General features: G+C 45.1%; 1 protein-coding gene across 1 annotated transcript in view; it reads right to left on the bottom strand.

Annotated features, from left to right (window-relative positions):
* Nucleotides 1-23073, bottom strand: part of GLB1 (galactosidase beta 1) — a 100935-nt gene that overhangs the window by 60902 nt on the left and 16960 nt on the right. Inside the window, exons 2-6 of the mRNA XM_043886598.1 lie at nucleotides 13580-13749; nucleotides 11753-11903; nucleotides 11154-11214; nucleotides 9837-9931; nucleotides 3295-3475 (exon numbers count right to left, since the gene is read on the bottom strand). Of these exons, the coding sequence (XP_043742533.1) occupies nucleotides 3295-3475; nucleotides 9837-9931; nucleotides 11154-11214; nucleotides 11753-11903; nucleotides 13580-13749 (658 nt within the window). The remainder of the gene's footprint in view (nucleotides 1-3294; nucleotides 3476-9836; nucleotides 9932-11153; nucleotides 11215-11752; nucleotides 11904-13579; nucleotides 13750-23073) is intronic.

Genomic DNA, 23073 nt, shown 5'->3' on the forward strand with positions numbered 1-23073 from the left:
CACTTGTGCTCAATTTTTGTCTTCTGAAGTGTCCCATTAGGATGTCTATGTCTCATCTTGCTTCCCACATCTTCTGTTCTCCCCCCGCTCTTCTAAAAAGAGAAAGGGTTTCTCCACAGAGAAGTAATGTGCACGAACAGTGTCTCTGCAGCCAGAGTCGAGGACACCCTGGCCCACACTGTTCTGTCCAGTTCCTGCAGCAGGTGTCCTGGAGTGAAGGGACACCAGCCAAGTCTCCAAATAACCCCTTGCCGTCGGACAAGTCTTGGGCTTCTCTGTGAGGCTAGCTCTCAGAAGAGAAAGTGATGATCAAGAAAGAGTGGAATTTCATTTACTTTATGGCTGTAAATTTCTCACTATTAACTAAGCATTAGGTGGTTTCTAGATCTTTTTTTAAAATTTTTATTGGAGTAGAGTTGATTTACAATGTTGTGATAGTTTCAGGGGTACAGCAAAGTGAATCAGTTATACATATACATACATCTACTCTCATTTTTTTTTAGGTTCTTTTCTCATATAGGTTATTACAGACTACTAAGTAGAGTTCCCTGAGCCATACAGCAGATTTTATACGTTATCTATTTAGCACATAGTAGATCCAACCAGTCCATCCTAAAGGAGATCAGTCCTGGGTGTTCACTGGAAGGACTGATGTTGAAGCTGAAACTCCAATACTTTGGCCACCTGATGCAAGGAGCTGACTCATTGGAAAAGATCCTGATGCTGGGAATGATTGGGGGCGGGAGGAGAAGGGGACGACGGAGGATGAGATGGCTGAATGGCATCACCGCCTCGATGGACATGGGTCTGGGCGGACTCTGGGAGTTGGTGATGGACAGGGAGGCCTGGCGTGCTGCGGTTCATGGGGTCACAAAGAGTCAGACACGACTGAGCGACTTAACTGAAGCGAACAATCTCCCAATTTATCCCTCCTCCTGCCTTATCCCCTGATAACCATATTTGTTTTCTACATCTGTGACTCTATTCCTATTTCATAAGTTCATTTACACCTCCCCTTTTTTCTAGATTCTACATATAAGTGATATCATGTGACATTTGTCTTTCTGTATCTGACTGACGTCACTCAGTATGACAATCTCTAGGTTCATCCATGTTGCTGCAAATGGCATTATTTTGCTCTTTTATGGCTAATATTCCTCTGCATGTGTGCACTACATCTACTTTATCCATTCCTCTGCTGATGGACATTTAGCTTGCTTCTATGTCCTGGCTATTGTAGACAGTGCTGCACTTAATGCTGGGGGTGCATGTATCTTTTTGAATTCTGGTTTTCTTCTGCTCTACCCTCAGGAGTGGGATTGCTGGATCATATGGTAGTTTTAGTTTTTAAGGAATCTCTATACTGTTCTCCATAGTGGCTGTTACCAACTTACATTCCCACCAACAGAGTAAGAGGATTCCCTTTGCTCCACACCTTCTCTGGCATTTACTGTTTGTAAATTTTTAGATGATGGCCACTCTGATCGGTGTGAGGTGATACTTCATGGTAGTTTTGGTTTACATTTCTATAATTATTAATATTAGTGATGTTGAACCTCTTTTCATGTGCTTTTTGACCATTTGTATGTCCTCTTTGGAAAGATGTCTACTTAGATCTTTTCTCCATCTCTTGATTGGGTTATTTGGTGTTTTTAGTTTTTGGCTTCCAGATCTTGAAACCTGCTCTCAAGAGCCTCTCCTAGGATCTGACCCCAGGCATTGCCCCTTTCACACTCCAATAAATGAAGTCACCACCGTCCCACCTGCCCCAGGCACACTGGCCTTGAGTGCGTCCTTGAACCCACAGCGGTAGCAACCATGCTGTCACCCCACATACAAATAACACTTATAACTAACTTGTGATAATCCTCAATTTGTTCCTCCCAACAGAAAAACACTGTGCTTCTTCATCACCGTGTTAGGAAATGTGCCAAAGCAGGAGGAAACCATCGTGCCACTTCCTGTGCAGCTCTGCGTAGGTGACTGACTTCATCACCAAGCGCTCTGAGCAATGTGCGTGTTTCTAGAAACACTCAGCTCGCTGGGAGCCAGTTACCTCTTTCTTTGTAGTGGAGAAGAATTTCTTTAAAAATGCAACTTCAGTCTGAACACCCTTCTCTACAGAAGGCAGTGCTGGACATGTCTCCTCCCTCAGACAGGACAAGAGTGGGGTCTTTATGCTACTTGAAGAGATGGTCTTTTGGGCGAGTGGGGTAACGTTTTATTTTGAAATCATTCCAAATTTATAGGAAAACTGTGAGAATAATACAAAGAACTTATTTTCCCTTCACCCAGGTTCCCCAATTGTTAACATTTTACCACATCCATTGGTTTTTTTCCTCTCTATATAAATATGCACATTTTTTTTTCTGAGCTGTTTGAGAATAAATTGTAGACAGTATGGTCCTTTACCCCTAAATACTTCAGCATATATTCCCTAAGAGCAAGAGCATTCTTTAAATAAATACAATGCAATGATAAAAAAAAAAAATAGGAAATTAACATGTATAGAATACCATTATCTAAAGGCTTTATTCAAAGATTTCAATTGTCTCAATATTGTCCTTCATAATAACAACAACTAAAACAAACAGAGAAAAAAGTCGAGGACCCTTTTCAGGATCACATTGCACTTAGCCATGATGCCTTTTATAAAAGCCGCTCTCAACCCACATGAAGATCTCTTAATGTCATTTCAGCCCGAGCACCCCAGCCACGGTGTGGCTTACACAGCACGAATGCGTCAGGAAAGACGATTCTTTGCAGCATCTTCCAAACCACCTCCGGCCCATCACAGTTCCCAGTGATATGAGTTACACAGAAAGAAGACGGAAGTGCCAGGTATGTTCTCTGCACTCCAGAGCTGACCTCAGAGTTCACAGTGGCCTCAACCCAGCCCAAGCATCCAGCCACACCTTGGGGGCACGGGGGGCGGGGGGGCGGGCAGGTGCAGAGAAGAACAGCATATCCCAGACACAGCCTGAAAGGTGGAGCTCCTCCAGCTGGGGGAACCCCTGGCAGCAGCCCCTAAGAAAACAGGACTCCAGGCTGCAGCCAGCTCCGCCAGGGCTGGAAACAGAGCCTGTGTCCTAAGGGCCAACTCAGCTGACATCAAACCATCTCTGCCACCAAGGGGTGCTTTATCAAGTATTCTATTTTACCGTTACAGATAAAGGAAAATTTGGGAAATCCTACTCAATATGCCCAAGCCACTTAAACAATAGCTGCCTAGAGCAACTGACCAAGTAAAAGGCCCACATCCGCCGGCTGAGCTGGGTTTCTGCAGATACCAACCTGCGTTGAAGTCCACGGTGGCATAGAGCCCCTGGAGCGCCCCGCACTGCAGGAACCTCTCATTCAGCCCGTCCGTGGTGAACAGAAGCACGTCCTCACCCAGGTGGTCGTGGAAACGCTTCTGCAGGAAACGCAAGTAGTCGTAATCACAGGAATAGTAGCTGCCATATTCATTTTCAACCTGCAAGTTTAAAAAAGGAAGAAAGTGAAGTCGCTCAGTCGTGTCCGACTCATTGCGACCCCATGGACTGTAGCCCACCAGGCTCCACCATCCATGGAATTTTCTAGGCAAGAATACTGGAGTGGGTTGCCATTTCCTTCTCCAGGGGATTTTCCCAACCTACGGATCGAACCCGGGTCTCTCGCGTTGCGGGCAGACGCTTTACCGTCTGAGCCACCAGGGAATCCCATAGTTTAAAAAAATTTAAAAAAGAGGAGGGGAAAGAAATCAGAAGACTCCAGTATTCTAAGGCAAACTGTTGTTTGGAGAAACTCCCCGAGCCTCTCTGAGATGATGAGGCTTAGTGGTCCCCTCCCCCTAAGTATCTCCTACACTTGATCCTCAAAACTCATTTTCCAAAGAGCAACTCAGCACAAAAACCTAAGCCTGTGAGTCACAAGTAAGACCCATTGCAGCCAAATGAATAAATAAATATTTTTTAAAAAAATCTTAGAGGTATAGAGTTTAATGAAGGAAGCATGACACTAAAAGAATACACATAATACAACTTCCCTAACAGAAAATCCAAACCAGTTAAAACCAAACTATAAGTGTGGGTGTGCGGATAGTTGGTTGGTAGAAGTGTAAAAAAAAGCAAAAAGCTGATGGTCGTGAAAGTCAGGACAGTGAGAAAAAGTAGAGCATGATCAGGAAGCTTCTAGGGTCCTGGCCGCATACCATTTCCCATCTTGGGTGGCCATTCTGTGGCTGTTCTCTCCACAGTGCTTCATTCACTGCACATTAATGTGTGTGTGTTACAGCTCACAATTTTACAAAAATTTAAAAGTTGCCCAAACATAAAAATTTCAACTGGCACACAATACAAAACAAGCTTCTGTGATACGAGGGATATGTTGTCTTTGAACATGAGCATAAGAAACCAAGAGCCCCCAAGAAGGGATAGTTAGGGAGTGTGGGATCAGCACGTCTGCACCGCTATATTTAAAATGGATAACCAAGAAAAACCTACTGTAGAGCGCAGGAACCCTGCTCAATGTTATGTGGCAGCCTGGATGGGAGGGGAGGATGGGGGAGAACGGATCCGTGTATATCTGAGTCCCTTTGCTCTGCACCTGAAACTATCACGGCATTGTTAGTAATTGTTAAATCCAACACAAAATAAAAAGTTAAAAGAAAAAGAAACCGTGAGCCCCCAGAAAACAGGTGTCCAGCCTGAGGGGAGCCGGGAGCGGAGGTTAACGGAGCTTCCCCAGAGGGGTCACCCGAGGCAGCTCTAGACAGAAAGGCACTGGTCAAGGAAGCGAGACAGGTGGAGAGCGCTCCCCAGAGAGCAGGCTGTTTGCAGAATTGCCAGTAGCTCCAGGAGGCCTGTGGACACAGTCGGGGTGTGGGGAGGGTGGGGAGTGATGCAGAGGAACCAAATACCACCGTCACTGTCTAAAAGCACTACCTTCCAAATGGCTTAATGCATGATGGTTTTCTCAGCAAGAATCCCTCTGACTATACTGTCAAGGTATGGGTTCAAAAGGCAGAATGGGGACCTCCCGGGTGGTCCAGTGATTAAGACTCCATGCTTCCAACACAGGGGACACAGGTTCAAGCCCTAGTCCCTTTGAAAATAAATAAAGGAAAGCTTCGTAAATACTGGCAAGGTACATTCCCCCTCATTTTCTTTTTCCTCCTTTTAATTAAGAGCTATTTATAGGGACTTCCCTGGTGGTCCTATGCTGAAGACTCTGTGCTCCCAATGCAGGGGGCATAGGTTCAATCCCTGGTTGGGGAACTAAGATCCCACAGGCTGCACGACACAGCCAAAAAGAAGAAAACAGGTACTTAAATGACTGTGTCTTCCTTCATCGTATGGCTGCCAAGGAGTTCAGAGCTAATTTTAAGGTCAGCTCTAGCAACAAAGTGGGTTCACAGCCTCTGCACCCCGAGTTCTTTTCTGGCCATGCCCAAGCTGACATCGTCGATCTTCACTTACTTTTTCAAGCCTTGTTTATCCATTAACATCATTATATTACAGTAAAATGTAGGAGTGTATTTTAAACAGGATTGTAGTTAATGCACACACATAATTTGGTTCGCTTTTTAGAGAAAGAAAAGCTCCACATTGGCAAGACAGCTGAGCGCTGCGGTCACAGGCACAGACATCAAAGGCCCAAGAGTCCTCGTGCAAATCTCAGCTCTGCCTCTTCTCATCCATGTGGCTCCACCTGTAAAACGTCTGTCTGTCTGTAAGAGGTGAGTGTGCCTTCCCCACTGGGCTGCATGAGGAGTCCCTGAGCACAATACCCGGCACCTTGTGGAGGCTCAGAATGCTGGCAACAAGGCGTATATTCAAGTTCTCTATCACTGCCAAGGAGGGGGAAGGAGAGGCGGGGCAGGGGAAAGGAGAAACACACAGAAAAGGGCTTGAAAGACACACAGAAGAAGTCGAAGTGAGATTCCGAGGAACACTGATTGTTCCAGAGCAGGAGTTTGCTAACTTTTTCAGTTAAGGGCCAGAGAGCAAACACTAGGGCTTTTGGGCCATAAGTCTCCGTCTCAGCTACTCGAGTACGTTACTGGGGTGCGCGAGCGCCGTAGACGATGCATAAATGGCCGTGTGCCAGTGGCACTGATTTACCACAACGGCAGAGGGCCCCTATTGCAGGTTGCAGATACTTGCTCTAGGATAATCATCTCACCCTGTAAGCTCCTAAGTACCCTACACACGAACCTTCAAGTTGTGAACTATCAAAGATGTGAATGTGCTCAGAGAAAGGATGAAGAGAAACAAGAGGAAGGTGAAGAAACTGAAGAACTGAAAAGATTCACGATGCAGGGAAATGGCAAGGGGATTTTCTTGACTTGAGGAACCACTGTTTGTTAGTTTTCTAGGCACGGGACCCAAGTGTAGAACAGTTCACAAAGACTGCAGGAGCTATTCAGAATGCAGTCCAGTGCTACCACTGTCATCTATGATGACAAAAAAAGAGCTACGGCCTAGATATCACTGGGTCACTTTCCAAGAGAGTAGACAGAATTGTTTGTCTATGACAAACCTAGACAGTGTATTGAAAAGCAGAGATATTACTTTGCTGACAAAGGTTTGTAGAGTCAAAGTTATGGTTTTTTCCAGTATCCATGTACAGATGTGAGAGTTGGATGATAAAGAAGGCTGAGCACCAAAGAATTGATGCTTTCAAACTATGGTCCTGAAGAAGACTCTTGAGAATCCCTTGGACAAGAAGAAGATCAAACCAGTCAATCCTAAAGGAAATCAACCCAGAATATTCATTGGAAGGACTGATGCTGAAACTGGAGCTCCAACACTTTGGCCACCTGATGCAGAGAGCCAACTCACTGGAAAAGATCCTGATGCTGGAAAAGATTGAAGGCAGGAGGAGAAAGAAGCGACAGAGGAGGAGATTGTGGGTGGCATCACCAACACAATGGACATGAGTTAGAGCAAATTCCGAGAGATGGTGAAGGACAGGGAACCTGGAGTGCTGCAGTCCATGGGGTCACAGAGAGTCGGACACGACTGAGCAAATGAATAACACACAGAATTGATCCAGCAAGGAACCAGAACCTGCACCATCAGCATTAGGCGTGAATGAAATCAAAGCTTGTCCTCCGTCCCCTATCGCTGACGACCCTTCAGCTCTGCCATCTCCCACCTCGTCTCCCTTCTCCAGTCAGTCGCTCTTCTTGCCTGTTCGCTTGATGCCAGCCCCCGTGTGCCAGTTGTTGAACTGTCCTACTATACTTTTCAAGGTACTGTACTGTAAGATTGAAAATGTTTTCTTTTTTGTGTTTGTTTTTTAATGTATTATTTGTGTGGAAAGTATTATAAGCTTATTATAGTACAGTACCATATAGCCGATTGTGTTAGTTGGGTACTTGGGCTAACTTTGTTGGACTTAGGAACAAATTAGACTTAGGAACGTGCTCTTGGAATGAAACTCATTCATACATAGGGGATTTACCGTAAAGCAACAAAGACATTTTCAGTTGTTGACCTTCCAAAACAACAGGTATAAACAGAGGGAGTCCCTCATGACGAGCGCCCCACAAGTTAGGTTGTAGGGTAGAAGGCCCCCATTCCTGATTACCAAGGGGCAAAAGGACTAGGTGGGCTTTGAGCAGGCAGAGAGATGTGGGGAGGAAAAAGAGGAGGAAACTGAGTCCCCTGGCAGGATCCACAGTGAAGTTCATGTCACCTGGGGTTGCCAGGGATGGATACAGGAGGAAACATGCCCACCGTCCACCCCTCTAAATCAGCCAACTTTGCTCTCCCCTGCAGAGTTCGTATCTGATGACACTTTGAAAGTGAAAGTGAAAGTGTTAGTCACTCAGTCGTGTCCAACTCTGCGCTACCCCATGGCCTGTAGCCTGCCAGGCTCCTCTGTCCATGGAATTCTCCAGGCAAGAATACTGGAATGGATTGCCATTCCATTCTCCAGGGATGACATTTTAGTGCCTTTCAATAACCAAAAGATACAGAAAACTTGTGAGCAAAAATTGAAAGTGATTTAGGGGAGACTTCCCTGGGTGTCCAGTGGCTAAGACTCCTTGCTTCCAATGCAGGGGGCCTGGGTGTGATCCCTGGTCAGGGAACTAGATCCCACATGCCCCAACTAAGAGTTAGCATGCTGCAACTGAAGATCCTGCATGCTGCAACTAAGACCCAACACAACCAAGTAAATAAATAAAATTTTTTTTAAAAAAGTGACTTAGAAGCAAAGGGCTTTCCAGGTGGCTCAATGGTAAAGAGTCTGCCTGTCAATGCTGGAGATGCAAGAGACGTGGGTTTGGTCTCTCGGTTGGGAAGATCCCCTGGAGGAGGAGATGGCTACCCGCTCCAGTGTTCTTGCCTGGAGAATCCCATGAACAGAGGAACCTGGTGGACTACGGTCCATGGGGTCACAAAGAGTTGAATGTGACTAAGCAACTCAACAACAACAAAAAAGGAAAAAACAGTGGGAACTGAGGAAAACCTGGGATCAAGAGGAAGGAAGAAGACCCAGCTAGGCAGACACATCCAGTTTCAGCCTTGAAATCTTCATGTAGGAAAATGGGCTCCTATCAGCTTAACTAGTACAGACTCAGGACAGGTGGGGGGCAGTGAAAGCTACCAGTAGGCTATCTCTCTGGGAACAGCAGCCTGGCCTTTCTCTACCACGCAGTGTCAGAACAGGCACCCTGGTCAGCCCAACCCTCTTGCTGCAACCTGCATATTCGTTTGTTAGGTTTTTTTTTGGTGGGGGTGCTGCCCCACACAGCTTGTGGGATCTTAATTCCCTGACCAGGGGGTGAACCCAGGTCACAGCAGTGACAGGGCAGAGTCCTAACAACTGGACGCCACGGAACCCCCTACAGCCTGTATCTTAAGCGCACAGAAATGGCCAAGCTCCCTCCCCACCATGACCATCCCTACAAACAGTGAACAGTGCTGGTCCCAAGTGCTGGCCCACATTCCCCTAGGGAGCGCTGCACACACCCCATGCTGGTCCGGGACACAGCCAGTTTTACCTAACATACTCTCTGCAATAAGAGAACCCTTGCAAAATGACCAACAAATGTGGTTTTGTCTGATCTAAGTCATTTTACAAACACCGAAAATCACAAGTGAACCGATCTTTCTCTTGGAACACTCTTGCCACATGACATACTCCTCGATCTACCAGTCACTGCAAAGAGAAAAACATATGGAAGAAGGAAGGTGAGGGCAGGAAGTGGGAGAAAAAACACAGTGGCCCCAGCTCACCGCATCCTCTTTCCACACCCACAGGAGCTGATGACCAAGGTGATACAGACACCAAAGTGGGTCGGTCCGGGGTGCATCCCTGCAGCCAGAAGGCTCGTGGGAGCAGAGGGGAGCCAGGCTGCAATCCTTACTGCCACCGGCCAGCTGCGTGACCTTGGCCAAGTCACTTAACCTCTTTGGCGACGGTGGCCAGGATAACTGACTGGCATCCGTAGGGCAGCCAGCACAGTCTCACAGAGGGCATTCAAAAATGGTAAAGCCCTCTCAAAACGCAATTTAAATCAAGTACTGTCTGCGGCACTGCCTCTTAGAGATAGACACAGGAGGATAAACTGCAAGGACCTTACTGTAGAGCCCAGGGAACTATATTCAACATCCTGTAATAACCTATAATGGAAAAGAATCTGTATCTGTATATAAAACCGAATGACGTCGCTGGACACCTGCAACTCACACAACATAGCAAATCAACTACACTTCAATTCTAAAAATTAAAAAGAAAAAAGAAAGAAAGAAATAGTCACATGAGGCTCCCGTCTGCTTCACTCCCATATACTGTGTGGATAAATGGAAACCTCCCCCTACCCACCCGAGCTCCATGATTACCTGCACTGTGATAATTGGGCCTCCATTCTTATAGAGGAGGGGCCTCATCTTGGGCAGAAGGACCCCCAACCACTTGTCCACAGCCGCAAGGTAATCTGGAAAACAACCAGGTTTAACACCATCACACACCTTGTGTCTACAAAGAGGCACCATGCAGTCTATTATCCTGGAGCTGGCAGCGGAGATCAAACAGACTGGATTCAACCACTACCTTCTGAAACGGGGGTATCACGTGCACTCCAAGTCTGATAAAAGTTGTCCTGCCTGGAGCTGTCTGCTCAGCGGAGCCTTTGGAGGACCAGTGTGCCTGGTATCGGCCCCTGCTGCTAGGACCACAAGACTGCAGCACAGAAGGCATCTGCCAATGTTTGTTGAATGACTGAGTGACGGGTCCTTCTCTGTCACAGCTGAGTTCTTTAAAACTTAAGTTCTAATCAACTATACATTTACACTGTCAAATGGGGATAAGTACACAGTTCATAAAGCTGCTGTAAGTATTAAATGAGATAGTACGTGGGAAAACACTAATAATACACTAAAAATGTAAAACGTGAGGGTAGTACGCTAAAAAGAAAAGGCACGCAGAGCGTAATGTACTAGCCTTTTTTTTTTTTTTTAATGTACTAGCCTTTTATACAGCAGATTTAATCATTGTTAGCTGCTCTTATGACCAGCTTCATCCCCAAGAGAAATGAAGTCTTCAGAAGACAGAAATTCAGCTAAGAACTCTACTGAGTACTCCGCAATGACCTACGTGGAGAAAGAATCTCAAAAATACGCATAGCTGATTCACTGTGCCGTAAAGCAGAAAGTAACACCACATTGTAAGTCAGCTACACGCCAGCAACAATAAATGCAGCTAATCGGGACCTGCAGACTGATCAGGGTTTATAGCTAGATAAGGGAAAAACCTATCACTCACAGATCACTCTGTAGAAGCAGATGAAGAGACATCCAGTGATGCCACCACAGAAACTACGTCTGCCCTTCTGGTTAGCTGGGGGTCACCCCCCATCAAGTCACAGACTGAATGGAGGCAGAGAAGGCATTCAAGTCAGTCAGTCAACCGCAGATAGGGCCCAGTGCCAATTCAAAGAGTTACCAAGGCATCGACGAGATCTGGTCGGGTTGTTCAAACAATCCTTCTTTCCTACACACTCAGTGTCTGGTAGAGAATGATGGACACCCACACTTTTGCTAAACTTTCAGAAGCATTCACCCAGGAGTACCCCAGCCTTTGAAATATTGTATCTGACCCTTTGGAAATAAAGTATCTGAACTTTCTTAAATTCTCTTACAACATCTCTAACAACTCACCTGGATCCGAAGAACGCAGAACAATAGATTTTTTCTCCAATAGCCAAGCAGGTAATCCTCCCTAGGATGGGAAAACAAGCAAACAAATAAAAAAAAGAAACCATTTTAAGGTCTTAGGGGAGATAGAAATTATTAATACTACTAGCAGTGAGAGTAAAGAAGAAATGTGTCATGCAGAACAGGTATTTAAGCTAGGCTTTCTGGTTTGTAACTTTCAGGGCAATGAGAAATTGTAAACATAATAAAAAATAAGATCACTCTGCATGAATGCAACGTTTTGAGAATCAAAGATTTTTCCATAGATTGCTCCCCTGAACCTCACATGTACCCTGTGGGGCAGACAGAGGCCACTTCATGAACTCCTCTTAACAGATGAGGAAACTGACTTCTGTCTGTGACCACCAGGAGGACCCATGCCTTCTCACCCCTCCCTGCTCCTCTCTGCCTGGCCACCTCCTAAGGTGAAAGACACTGGGCTTTCTTAGCTACAGGCCAGTGCTATCTGGGAGGAGATTCATCCACAGCGCTTTCATTCCCTTTCCCCCAGAGCCCCGTCTGCCCACGCACCAGGCAGACGAGGCCAGGTCAGCCGCACTCACCATGTCCCACTCTGCACAGATGTAGGGTCCAGGCCTCAGGATGACCAGCAGTCCCAGCTCGTGTGCCAGCTGAATGAAATGCTCCACATCGTGGTCCCCAGAGAAATTGTACTGTCCAGGCTGCAGCTCGTGGAAGTTCCAGGCCACGTACCTGCCAAGACGCACACAGCTCCTTCCTGAAAATAGCTCAAAAGTCCAGGTATTCCATACAAATTTCTAAACCACTCAGCAGAACTATAAACCCACAGGACACACACAGACATCTTCCTAAGGCAGCTCTTGAGAAAAAACTCTTGCTTTGAGCTTTCACGGCAGCTACCCAGATAATCAAACTTGTGGGGACACTTTTAAGTGTATGCTCCACAAAGGATGCCCATTCCTATTTAATGCTTGATTTAAAAAAAAAAAAATATGTATATATATATATATATATATATATATATATATATATATATATATATACGGAGTTCCCTGGTGGCCTAGTGGTTAGGATTCCGGGCTTTCATTGACAGGGCCGGAGTTCAGTATCTGGTTGGGGAACTGAGATCTTGCAAGCCACAAGGCATGGCCAAAAAACAAAAAATACATAGTTACATGGACACAAACTTCTACTGTGTAAAAATTACATATGCCTGTGTAAGGCTTAGGAAAAATGAAAGTTACCTGTGTTAAGGTCATAAGCGATATACTTACTTTTTGAAAAATGTTTTTCAATAAAAACGGAAAAGCCTCCAAACCCTGTGTCCTCCTAATCAAAAATTTTATCAGGAATACCCTGAAGGAGGTAAAGTAACAAAAACTCTGACCAGTTCCCCTGACTGCCTGCAGCACAGGACACAAATTTAAATACGAAGCTACCCATTGCCATCACAAAGGTCTCTCTGATGACCCCTGACTTATGGTTTCAGGGTTTCAGGGTTCCCTGGAACCATTTTGGTCTCCGAGAACTTAGTTTAGTTTTAAAAGTTTAGTTTTAGGGCTAAAACTACAGACAGGCCCCAGTGGTCCTACAACCAGGAGAATGAGTGGGACTCTCCCTAACCATCTGTCCCAGGAATCTGCTGCTGGATTTTCTCATACTTTATCTTTGAAAAGTTATCAGCAATCCACATCAGCAACACAAAAACCAGAGTGGCCAGCCACCCCAACTTCCTTCTCAATTAGTCACTTTGAAACAAACAGAAGAGATGAGGAGAGATAGTTATTGGGGGTGATTCTGTAATCCTGGGCCATAGAACCACAAAGACAAACTAGGTTTCAGGGATCTACCCAACAAGGCATGTTCCCCTAGGAGCTGAGAGGAGCTATGGCCGCCTACAAACACACTTCAAATCTCAGCCGGATTTCCGTCCAAAAGCACATGCCTCGGCAAATTTCAGATTTATCAGTTACATTCGGTAATAGTGAACTTGGAGAAATGGCATCATCCATGTCGTATGTCCTGCACACAGCAAATCCTCAATCATTGTTACTTCCCTTTGCCTTTTTAAGCTGATATTCATTTTATGATTTCTACTGACAAAGTTCAAGGTTGGAAGAAGTAGTTAACTGTCTAAAGAAGTGACACCCAAGCCCACGACAAACCTCTCCCAGGAGACTGTGCATGCTAAGTCACTTCGTGTCTGACTCTCTGCAACACTATGGACTGTGGCCTGCCAGGCTCCTCTGTCCATGGGATTTCCCAGGCCAGAATACTGGAGTGGGACACCAGACCATGTTATTCCTGTTCTGAGCAACGAAACCTCTGCACAGAGAGATGCAGCTGGCCCCCCACTCCAGGCGTGGGTGTCTCTGCCTTGGAGGGGAGCCCAGCGCCCTCCTACTTACGTCTGGATGGCGTTCAGCCCAGCCATCTTCATCTTCAGCAGCCGGTCCTTCCAGTAGAAGCGGGGCACACGGAAATAGTGAATGCTTCCTGAGATGTAGCGGAAGGGCTGGCCATCCTTGAGGAAGCGGTTATGGTGGTAGTCGATCTGGAATGTTCTCTGGGTGGCGTTCTACAGAGCAAGGATTGGACCAGATGAGAACTTCCACCCTCAGAAAGCAGATGTTTGGACGGTGCTGAGGGACTCCCTACCCGTTTAGTTTGTGTACATGCCTGGTCCTGGGCTATAAAACAAACCACTGCTGAGTTAGAGCGAGGAGGACCTACATGCAAAGTTCCAGAGGCTGGCACTAATGTGACAATCAGTGGCTGAGATGCTGAAGTTACATTACCAAAGAGTCCCCCTGCTACAGGGGACTCCTCTCAAACCCAGTGTGCTGGGGCGGCAAGACACACGCACATGCACACACACACATGCACACATACTGCCTCCCCCTCTGCCCCCTGTGGCCATGCCCTGCTGGAGCCCTGCACTTCCCTCAGCAGGAATGTCACTATGCTGAGAGCAACAGGCCAGAAACCTCCAAAGCCCTGAAACCTTTTCCTAGCTGCTGCTCTGAGTCCCACCATGACCGAGCACCCTTCTCTAACCCTGTGTCTCTTCATCCATAAAAATGCAGGATGCCAGACTAAATGAACTCGAAGGCAATATCTGCCACCCAGTTTGTGAATCGTGAACTCAATCTGGGTGATCAGAACTTTTTTAAATGAAAGAGAATGGAAAAAAGAAAAAAATCAGTGTTACACATAGTAAAGACAAGTGTTATTTAAAAAATTGTATTTTATTGAAGTAGTTGATTTACAATGTTGTATTAATCTTTGCTGTAGAGCAAAGTGATTCAGTTGTACCTATATATACATCTTTTTTCATATTCTTTTCCATTACGATTTATCACAGGATATTGAACATAGTTCTCTGTGCTACACAGTAGGACCTTGTTGTCTCTGCACTCCCTATATGATAGTTTGTATCTGCTGACCCCAAACTCCCAATCCATCCATCCCTCCCCCAACCCCCTTCTCCCTGGCAACCACAAGTCTGTTCTCTACAAAGATAAGTGTTATTTTATGAAACTTTAGTTATATAGGCATATATAGATTTGCATATGGATGTATATCTGTGGTGTTGCAGTGTAAGTTGTATTTCTAGAATCAAATCAAATTTCAAGAAACACTGGTGATCACTTCAGAAGGCAAAATGATAGGAGTTGAAAGAGAAGACCTCAAAGGGGAGGCCGACTTTTAGGTAGAATAGAACACTGCCCTCTGGTGGATGGAAAAAGGCAGGAACAGACCTCAAGTAGCAACAGGACCAGGGTTACAAATTGTTGTTGTTGTTTAGTCGCTAAGTCACGTCCAACTCTTTTTCGATGCTCTGGACCTTACAACCCACCAGGCTCCTCTATCCATGGGATCTTCCCAGGCAAGAATATTGGAGTGGGCTACCACTTCCTCTCCAGGGGACCTTCCCGACCCAGGGTTACAAGAAACCATTTAATTAGTGTCCTCCATTGTTAACAATGGTTATGGTTTTTCCAGTAGTCATGTACAGATGTGAGAGTTGGACCATAAAGAAAGCTGAGCAACAAAGAACTGATGTTGTTGAACTGTGGAACTGGAGAAGACTCTTGAGAGTCCCTTGGGCAGCAGAGAGATCAAATCAGTCTATCCTAAAGGAAATCAACCCTGAATATTCACTGGAAAGACTGATGCTGAAGCTGAAGCTCCAATACTTCAGTCACTTGATTTGAAGAACCAACTCATTGGAAAGGAGACCCTGACACTGGGAAAGATTGAGGGCAGGAAGAGAAGGGGGCGACAGAGGATGAGATGGTTGGATGGCATCACCGACTCAATGGGCATGAGTTTGAGCAAACTCAGGGAGACAGTGAAGGACAGGGAAGCCTGGCGTGCTACAGTGCATGAGGTTGCAAAGAGTCAGACACAACTTAGCGACTGAACAATTGTTGGTAAAACTTCTTGTGCATCTTTAGGCATTTTTTAAAAATCTTTTTTTCATAGCAGCATAACAGTCCATGAAACTTTTGAGTGTTGCCCTTGAAGCCATATCTGGAAACAACCATGAGAGCAAGGGTCCTAGATCACACTTGGCTTGAAATCCAACTAGAGAGTTAAAGTACTATGACTGTGGGACTTCCCTGGGGGTCCAGTGGTGACGACTCTGCACTTCCACCACAGGGGCATGGATTTGATCCCTGGTTGGGGAACTAAGATCCCGCTTGCTGCAGGTATGGCAAAAAAAAAAAAAAAGCATTGTGATTAAAAGTTAAACAATTCAGAGACTGCTAAGGGACAGCTGGAAAGCTTTACTAACCAAAAATAAACAAAAAACTAGTTTAAGAATCATTTTTTCAAATGCCAGAGTGTCAATATCCCTTTATTCTTCCAGTAAGCAATGCTTTAATCGCCATTCAAAAATCAGAAATTAACAAAAATATAAAAATTATTTCTTATACCTTGTGGCCCAATGGATGATTTTGGAAACATCTCACAGCATGTATACGACTAAATATCAAATAAGGGTTTCCCACAAGTTCTAGGAGTTCAAAGGCAGCTCAGAGGTTGGGGAAATTCTTTAGATAGAAGGGGAGGGAGCGACTTCGGGTAGAACTGGGAAGAGGAAAGGGCTGTCTAAAGTCTGCTTGTTGGGGATTTCCTGGCTGTCCAGTGATTAGGAATCTGCACTGTCATGGCTGAGGATGCAGATTCAATCTCTGGTCAAGGAACTAAGATCCCACAAATCTCCTTGTCTAAGAGAAGCAGTTCAGAAAAGTAGGAAATGAGCTTAGAGAGGAGTGATGCGGCAGAAGGTGAAATCCGGCTTAATCCCACAGAACAGAGCACCACCACCGTCTCTGCATTCAAACAACCTCAAAATACAGCCCAAACACCAGCTTAATAACTACTTATAAAAATTACAAACCCCTACTATGTGCTGAATAATAACAGGGGAACCACGTGAAGCTTCTGTCTAGTAAGGAAGAAACCCAAGAATCAACACAGTGAGTCCTAGATGATTAAATGAGGATAAAACCACTGGGGTGTACACCTTAAACATATACAGTCATCCAATTATATCGAGTACAGCTGGGGGACAGGACAAGAGCAGAAGATGGCAACAGAAATAAACGGCTTGTAACCCAGGTCTGGGGGGCAAAGACGAATTTCCCAGAGGAAGGAACACCTCAAATTGTGATTCTCAACCTTGGCTGCACATCAGAATCACCTGCCCAAGCTTTTAAATATAGCAAAGTCAAGCCTTATCACCCAGACATACAGATGTTAATTGATCTTGGGTGGAGCCCAGGCCTTGGTATTTCGTAAAACTGCCCAGATGATGCAATGTACAGTCAGCGTTGAGAATGCCTGGTTTAAGCTGAGCCCCGGGATGAAGAACAGTTAGCCAAGGAGAGGTGAAGGCAGGCAGCAGAAACTGGGAGCCCTGATGGAGAGGGTGCGGCACTCGGGCAGGGAGTGGTGGAACAACCCAAATAAAGCACAGTGACAGCCGAAACTGGGGAGACGGGAGAGGCCAGAAGGAATGGGCTCTGACGTCCACATCCAAGGGCCTGGACTTTATGCCAAGAGCTATAGAGAGCTACTTAAACAGAAGACTGATAGGATCAGGCGTGTGTTTTCAAATATTTGGCACTCTGCTCTTTTCCTGAAATGGCAATCAAGGCAGCAGAGTTGTGGACCCTGGTGGAGGTAGCGAGGGGTCAGGTGGGCAGGAAGTGGACCCCACAGAACTCATGGGTTGCTTAGCTGCAGGATGAACACAGGGCCTCAGCCAGAGGCTCCCACTGGCCCTGGGCAGAAAAAAAATGAGCTTTTTCTTTAAAAAAGAGAGAGGGACTTCCCTGGTGGTCCAGTGGTTAAAACTCCACACTGCCAATGCAGGGTCCAATCCCTGGTCAGGGAACTAAGATCCCACATGCCATGCAAAGCAGCCAAGAGATTAAAAAATATTTTTAAAAGAGAGAAACTTAAATTAGGGTATCCTCTGGAAAAAGAAGACTGCAAGGATATTAACACCTATGAGTTCATAATGATACACACAGGGGATAAAAGCATTCACCAGTCACCTTTAGAGACTGCCAGAGTACCAACTCATTACTCCAAAAATGACAAGCAAAGGGAAAAAAACAAGCAGGTTATTTCCCTTTTCACTGAAAAAATATATTTCAGGGTAACCAAGAAGTTGACAAAGGAGAATTCTTTACAGAATTCGAGCTAATAAATGGCAAAAGAGTAACAGAATCTGAAAAACATCCTTTCCTAGCCTTTAGCGAAATAATAGACTTAAGCTGTAATCATCAGTTCAGTTCAGTCGCTCATTCGTGTCTGACTCTTTGCGACCCCGTGAATCGCGGCACATCAGGCCTCCCTGTCCAACACCAACTCTCGGAGTTTACTCAAACTCATCTCCACTGAGTCGGTGATGCCATCCAGCCATCTCATCCTCTGTCGTCCCCTTCTCCTCCTGCCTTCTATCTTTCCCAGAATCAGGGTCTTTTCCAATGAATCAGCTCTTCGCATCAGGTGGCCAAAGTGTTGGAGTTTCAGCTTCAACATCAGTCCTTCCAATGAACACCCAGGAGTTATCTCCTTTAGGATGGACTGGTTGGCTCTCCTTGCAGTCCAAGGGACTCTCAAGAGTCTTCTCCAACACCACAGTTCAAAAACATAAATTCTTCCACCCTCAGCTTTCTTTATAGTCCAGCTCTGATATCCATACATGACCACTGGAAAAACCATAGCCTTGACTAGACGGACCTCTGTTGGTAATCATCAATGTATGCTAAAACTATCAGCAAGGTTGAAGGAATCTTATAAAGGAGGGATCAGGCAGATGTGACCCCTCTGTTCATGCTGACCTCATAAAAGTGGAACAAGCAGACGTGACTGTCATGTTGTGATTCAGGAAGATGTACACAGCCCCACCTCGAAGCAGTGCTCATTGTTGAACTTTAATCTCAACTGAACCTGAATCTAACTCTAACACAAGGAAGTAATAAGCCAAATCTAACATGTGGGACATTTTAAAGTCCAGTGATAGAGTTACTCTGAAAAGTTGACAGTATTAAAACAAAATAAAATATTTTTGAAAATAGCAATGCTTGGGAAGGAACACTGGGGAATTTTCTGGGGCAATGGTAACATCCTAGAGCTGAATCAGGGTTTGGGATTATCAGGTGTATGCATTTATCAAAACTCATCAAGCGGTGGGCTTCCCTGGTGGTCTAGTGGTTAAGAATCCTGTAGCCAATGCAGGGGACGCGGGTTCAATCCCTGCTCCGAGAAGATCCCACATGCCTCATGGCAACTAAGGCAGGGCGTCACACCTGCTGAAGCCTGGGTGCCCTAGAGCCTGTGCTTCCAGAAGAGAAGCCACCACACTGCTTCACAGCCCATGCACCACAACCAGAGAGAGCCCGCACGCAGCAAAGAAGACCCGGCACAGCCAAAATTAAAGAAATCTTTAAAAAACCCAAACACTGTTACGTTACAAAATCTCTCGTGTATTTCACTGTATGTAAAGTCTGTAGTAGTAAAAGTCGCTCAGTCGTGTCGGACTCTTTGTAATCCCATGAACCGTAGCCCGCCAGGTTCCTCTGTCTGTGGAATCCTCGAGGCAAGAATACTGGAGTGGATAGCCATTCCCTTCTCCAGGGGATCTTTCTGACCTATGGATAGAACCCAGGTCTCCTGGGTTTCCTTTCTTTCCTTTTTATTGTATCAATATGAGAAGAGGGGTATTACCACCTACTGTGGTAATCATTTCACAATATGTAAATCAGTCAATCATGTTGTTTACCTTAAACTTATCCAGGGATGTATGCCAATTATTTCTCAACAAAACTGGGAAAAAATTAAGCTTAAAGTGTGAACTGAGGGGACCTCCCTGGCAGTCCAGTGGTTAAGACTCTGTGCTCCCAATGCATGGGTTGTGAGTTCAATCTCCGGTCAGGGAACTAGACCCCACAGGCCGCAACTAAAGATCCCAAGTACCGCAACTAAGAGTTGGCATAGTCAAATAAATAAATATTTTTAATTAAAAAAAAACACATTCTATATCAGCTCCTGTGGAGAGTCCCTTGGGAACTCATTGTACTGTATGCTGACAGGGTCTCATCTCAAACTCATCCCTCAAGTCTTTGTGATTTCTCACCCCAAAGTCACTGTAGACAGTGACTGCAGCCATGAAATCAAAAGACGCCTGCTCCTTGAAAGAAAAGCAATGACAAACTTAGACAGCGCATTAAAAAGCAGAGACATCACTTTGCTGACAAAGGTCTGTCTAGTCAAAACTATGGTTTTTCCAGTAGTCTTGTATGGATGTGAGAGTTGAACCATAAAGAAGGCTGAGCACCAATGAATTGATGCTTTCGAATTGTGGTGCTGGAGAAGACTCTTGAGAGTCCCTTGCACTGCAACGAGGTCCGACCAGTCAATCCTAAAGGAAATCAACTCTAAATATTCATTGGAAGGACTGATGCTGAAGCTGAAGCTCCAATACTTTGGCCACCTGATGCAAAGAGCTCACTCATTGCAAAAGATCCTGATGCTGGGAAAGATTGAAGGCAGGAGGAGAATGGAGAGGATGAGATTGCTGCCTGGCATCATTGACTCAATGGAGCAAACTATCTCCATTTGAGCAAACTCCAGGAGATAGTGAAGGACAGGGCCCAGGAGTGAGGTGGAGTCCACACCCCTGGGGGCAGCCCTGGTGGAAGGGGGATAATTACACTCTCTTCTTTCAGGCAGACAATTCAGGAGACATTCTGTGGACTCTCCAGGAGTCTTTGGCAGAATCACAGTCCTGTCGCCCAGAGTGAGAATTATGATATACATCCTCATGTAGGCTTTTGCCTCTTTCCACCTGTCCAATTTGGACAGCTTCTCAGATCACATGCACTGAAGCCCTTGTTTCATGTTTTACTTTGAAAAGTATAACTGCTAGTTGCTCCAACTGTTAGTCATGTCTGACTCTTTGCAACCCCATGGACTGTACCCCGTTTTAGGTCCTACAGAAATGTTAGGTCCATGAAAAGTAGGAAGTAAAGAGATAACCTGGAGTAAAAGGCAAATTTGGCCTTGCAGTACATAATGAAGCACGGCAAAGGCTAACAGAGTTTCTCCAAGAGAACTCACTGGTCATAACAAACACCCTCTTCCAACAACACAAGAGAAGACTCTACACATGGACGTCACCAGATGGTCAATACCGAAACTGATTGACTACATTCTCTGCAGCCAAAGATGGAGAAGCTCTATACAGTCGGCCAAACAAGACCAGGAGCTGACTGTGGCTCAGATCATGAACTCCTTATTGCCAAATTCAGACTTAAATTGAAGAAAGTAGGGAAAACCACTAGACCATTCAGGTATGACCTAAATCAAATCCCTTATGACTATACAGTGGAAGTGAGAAATATATTCAAGGGATTAGATCTGATAGACAGAGTGCCTGAAGAACTATGGATGGAGGTACATGACATTGTATAGGAGGCAGTGATCAAGAGCATCCCCAAGAAAAAGAAATGCAAAAAGGCAAAATGGTTGTCTGAGGAGGCCTTACAAATAGGTGAGAAAAGAAGAGAAGTGAAAGGCAAAGGAGAAAAAAAGACATAAGCATCTGAATGCAGAGTTCCAAAGAATAGCAAGGAGAGATAAGAAAGCCTTTCTCAGTGTTCAGTGCAAAGAGATAGAGGAAAACAACAGAATGGGAAAGACTAGAGATCTTTTCAAGAAAATCAGTGATACCAAGGGAACATTTCATGCAAAGATGGGCACAGTAAAGGACAGAAATGGTATGGACTTAATAGAAGCAGAAGATATTAAGAAGAGGTGGCAAGAATACACAGAAGAACAATCAAAAAAGATCTTCATGACCCAGATAACCATGATGGTGTGATCAGTCACCTAGAGCCAGACATCCTGGAATGCAAAGTTCAGTGGGCCTTAGGAAGCATCACTACGAACAAAACTAGTGGATGTGATGGAATTCCAGTTGAGCTATTTCAAATCCTAAAAGCTGTGAAAGTGCTGCACTCAATATGCCAGCAAATTTGGAAAACTCAGCAGTGGCCACAGGACTGGAAATGGTCAGTTTTCATTCCAATCCCAAAGAAAGGCAATGCCAAAGAATGCTCAAACTATTGCACAATTGCACTCATCTCACATACTAGAAAAATCATGCTCAAAATTCTCCAAGCCAGGCTTTGACAGTATGTGAACTGTGAACTTGCAGATGTTTAAGCTGGATTTAGAAAAGGCAGAGGAACCAGAGATCAAATTGCCAACATCTCCTGGATCATTGAAAAAGCAAGAGAGTTCCAGAAAAACATTTGCTTCTGCTTTATTGACTATGCCAAAGCCTTTGACTGTGTGGATCACAAAAATTGTGGAAAATTCTTAAACAGATGGGAATACCAGACCACCATACCTGCCTCATGAGAAATTCATGGACCTAACATTCCAAGTTCATTGACCTAACATTCCAGGTTCCTATGCAATATTGTTCTTTACAGCATCAGACTTTACTTCCATCACCAGTCACATCCACAACTGGGCATTGTTTTCTCTTTGGCTCTGTCTCTTCATTTTTTCTGAATTTATTTCTCTACTCTTCTCCAGTAGCATATTGGGTACCTGCAGACCTGGGGAGTTCATCTTTCAGTGTTATACCTTTTTGCCTGTTCATGCTGTTCATGGGGTTCTCAAGGCAAGAACACTGAAGTGGTTTGCCATTCCCTTCTCCAGCAGGCCACGTTTTGTCAGAACTCTCCACCATGACCCGTCCATCTTCAGTGGCCCTACACAGCATGACTCATAGTTTCCTTGAGTTAGACAAAGCTGTGGTCCATGTGATCTGTTTGATTAGTTTTCTGTGATTGTGGTTTTTATCCTTTCTGCCCCCTGATAAGGATAAGAGGCTTATGGAAGCTTCCTAATGGAAGAGACTGACTGTGGGGGAAAATGGGTCTTGTTCTGATGAGTGGGGCCATGCTCAATAAATCTTTAATCCAATTTTCTGTGAGAGACTTAATATTTTTGGGATCCGAAATTATTGCAGATGGTGACTGCAGCCTTGAAATTAAAAGACCCTTGCTCCTTGGAAGAAAAGCTATGACCAACTAGACAACATATTAAAAAGCAGAGACTACTTTGCTGAAAAAGGTCCATCTAGTCAAAGCTATGGTTTTTCAGTAGTCATGTATGAATGTGAGAGTTGGACTGTAAAGAAAGCCGAGTGCTGAAGAACTGATGCTTTTGAACTGTGGTGCTGGAGAAGACTCTTGAGAGTCCCTTGGACTGCACGGAAATCAAACCAGTCCATCCTAAAGGAAATCAGTCCTGAATATTCATTGGAAGGACTGATGCTGAAGCTGAAACTCCAAAACTTTGGCCA

The sequence above is a fragment of the Cervus elaphus genome, chromosome 24, assembly GCF_910594005.1.
Source record: "Cervus elaphus chromosome 24, mCerEla1.1, whole genome shotgun sequence".
Taxonomy (NCBI): domain Eukaryota; kingdom Metazoa; phylum Chordata; class Mammalia; order Artiodactyla; family Cervidae; genus Cervus; species Cervus elaphus.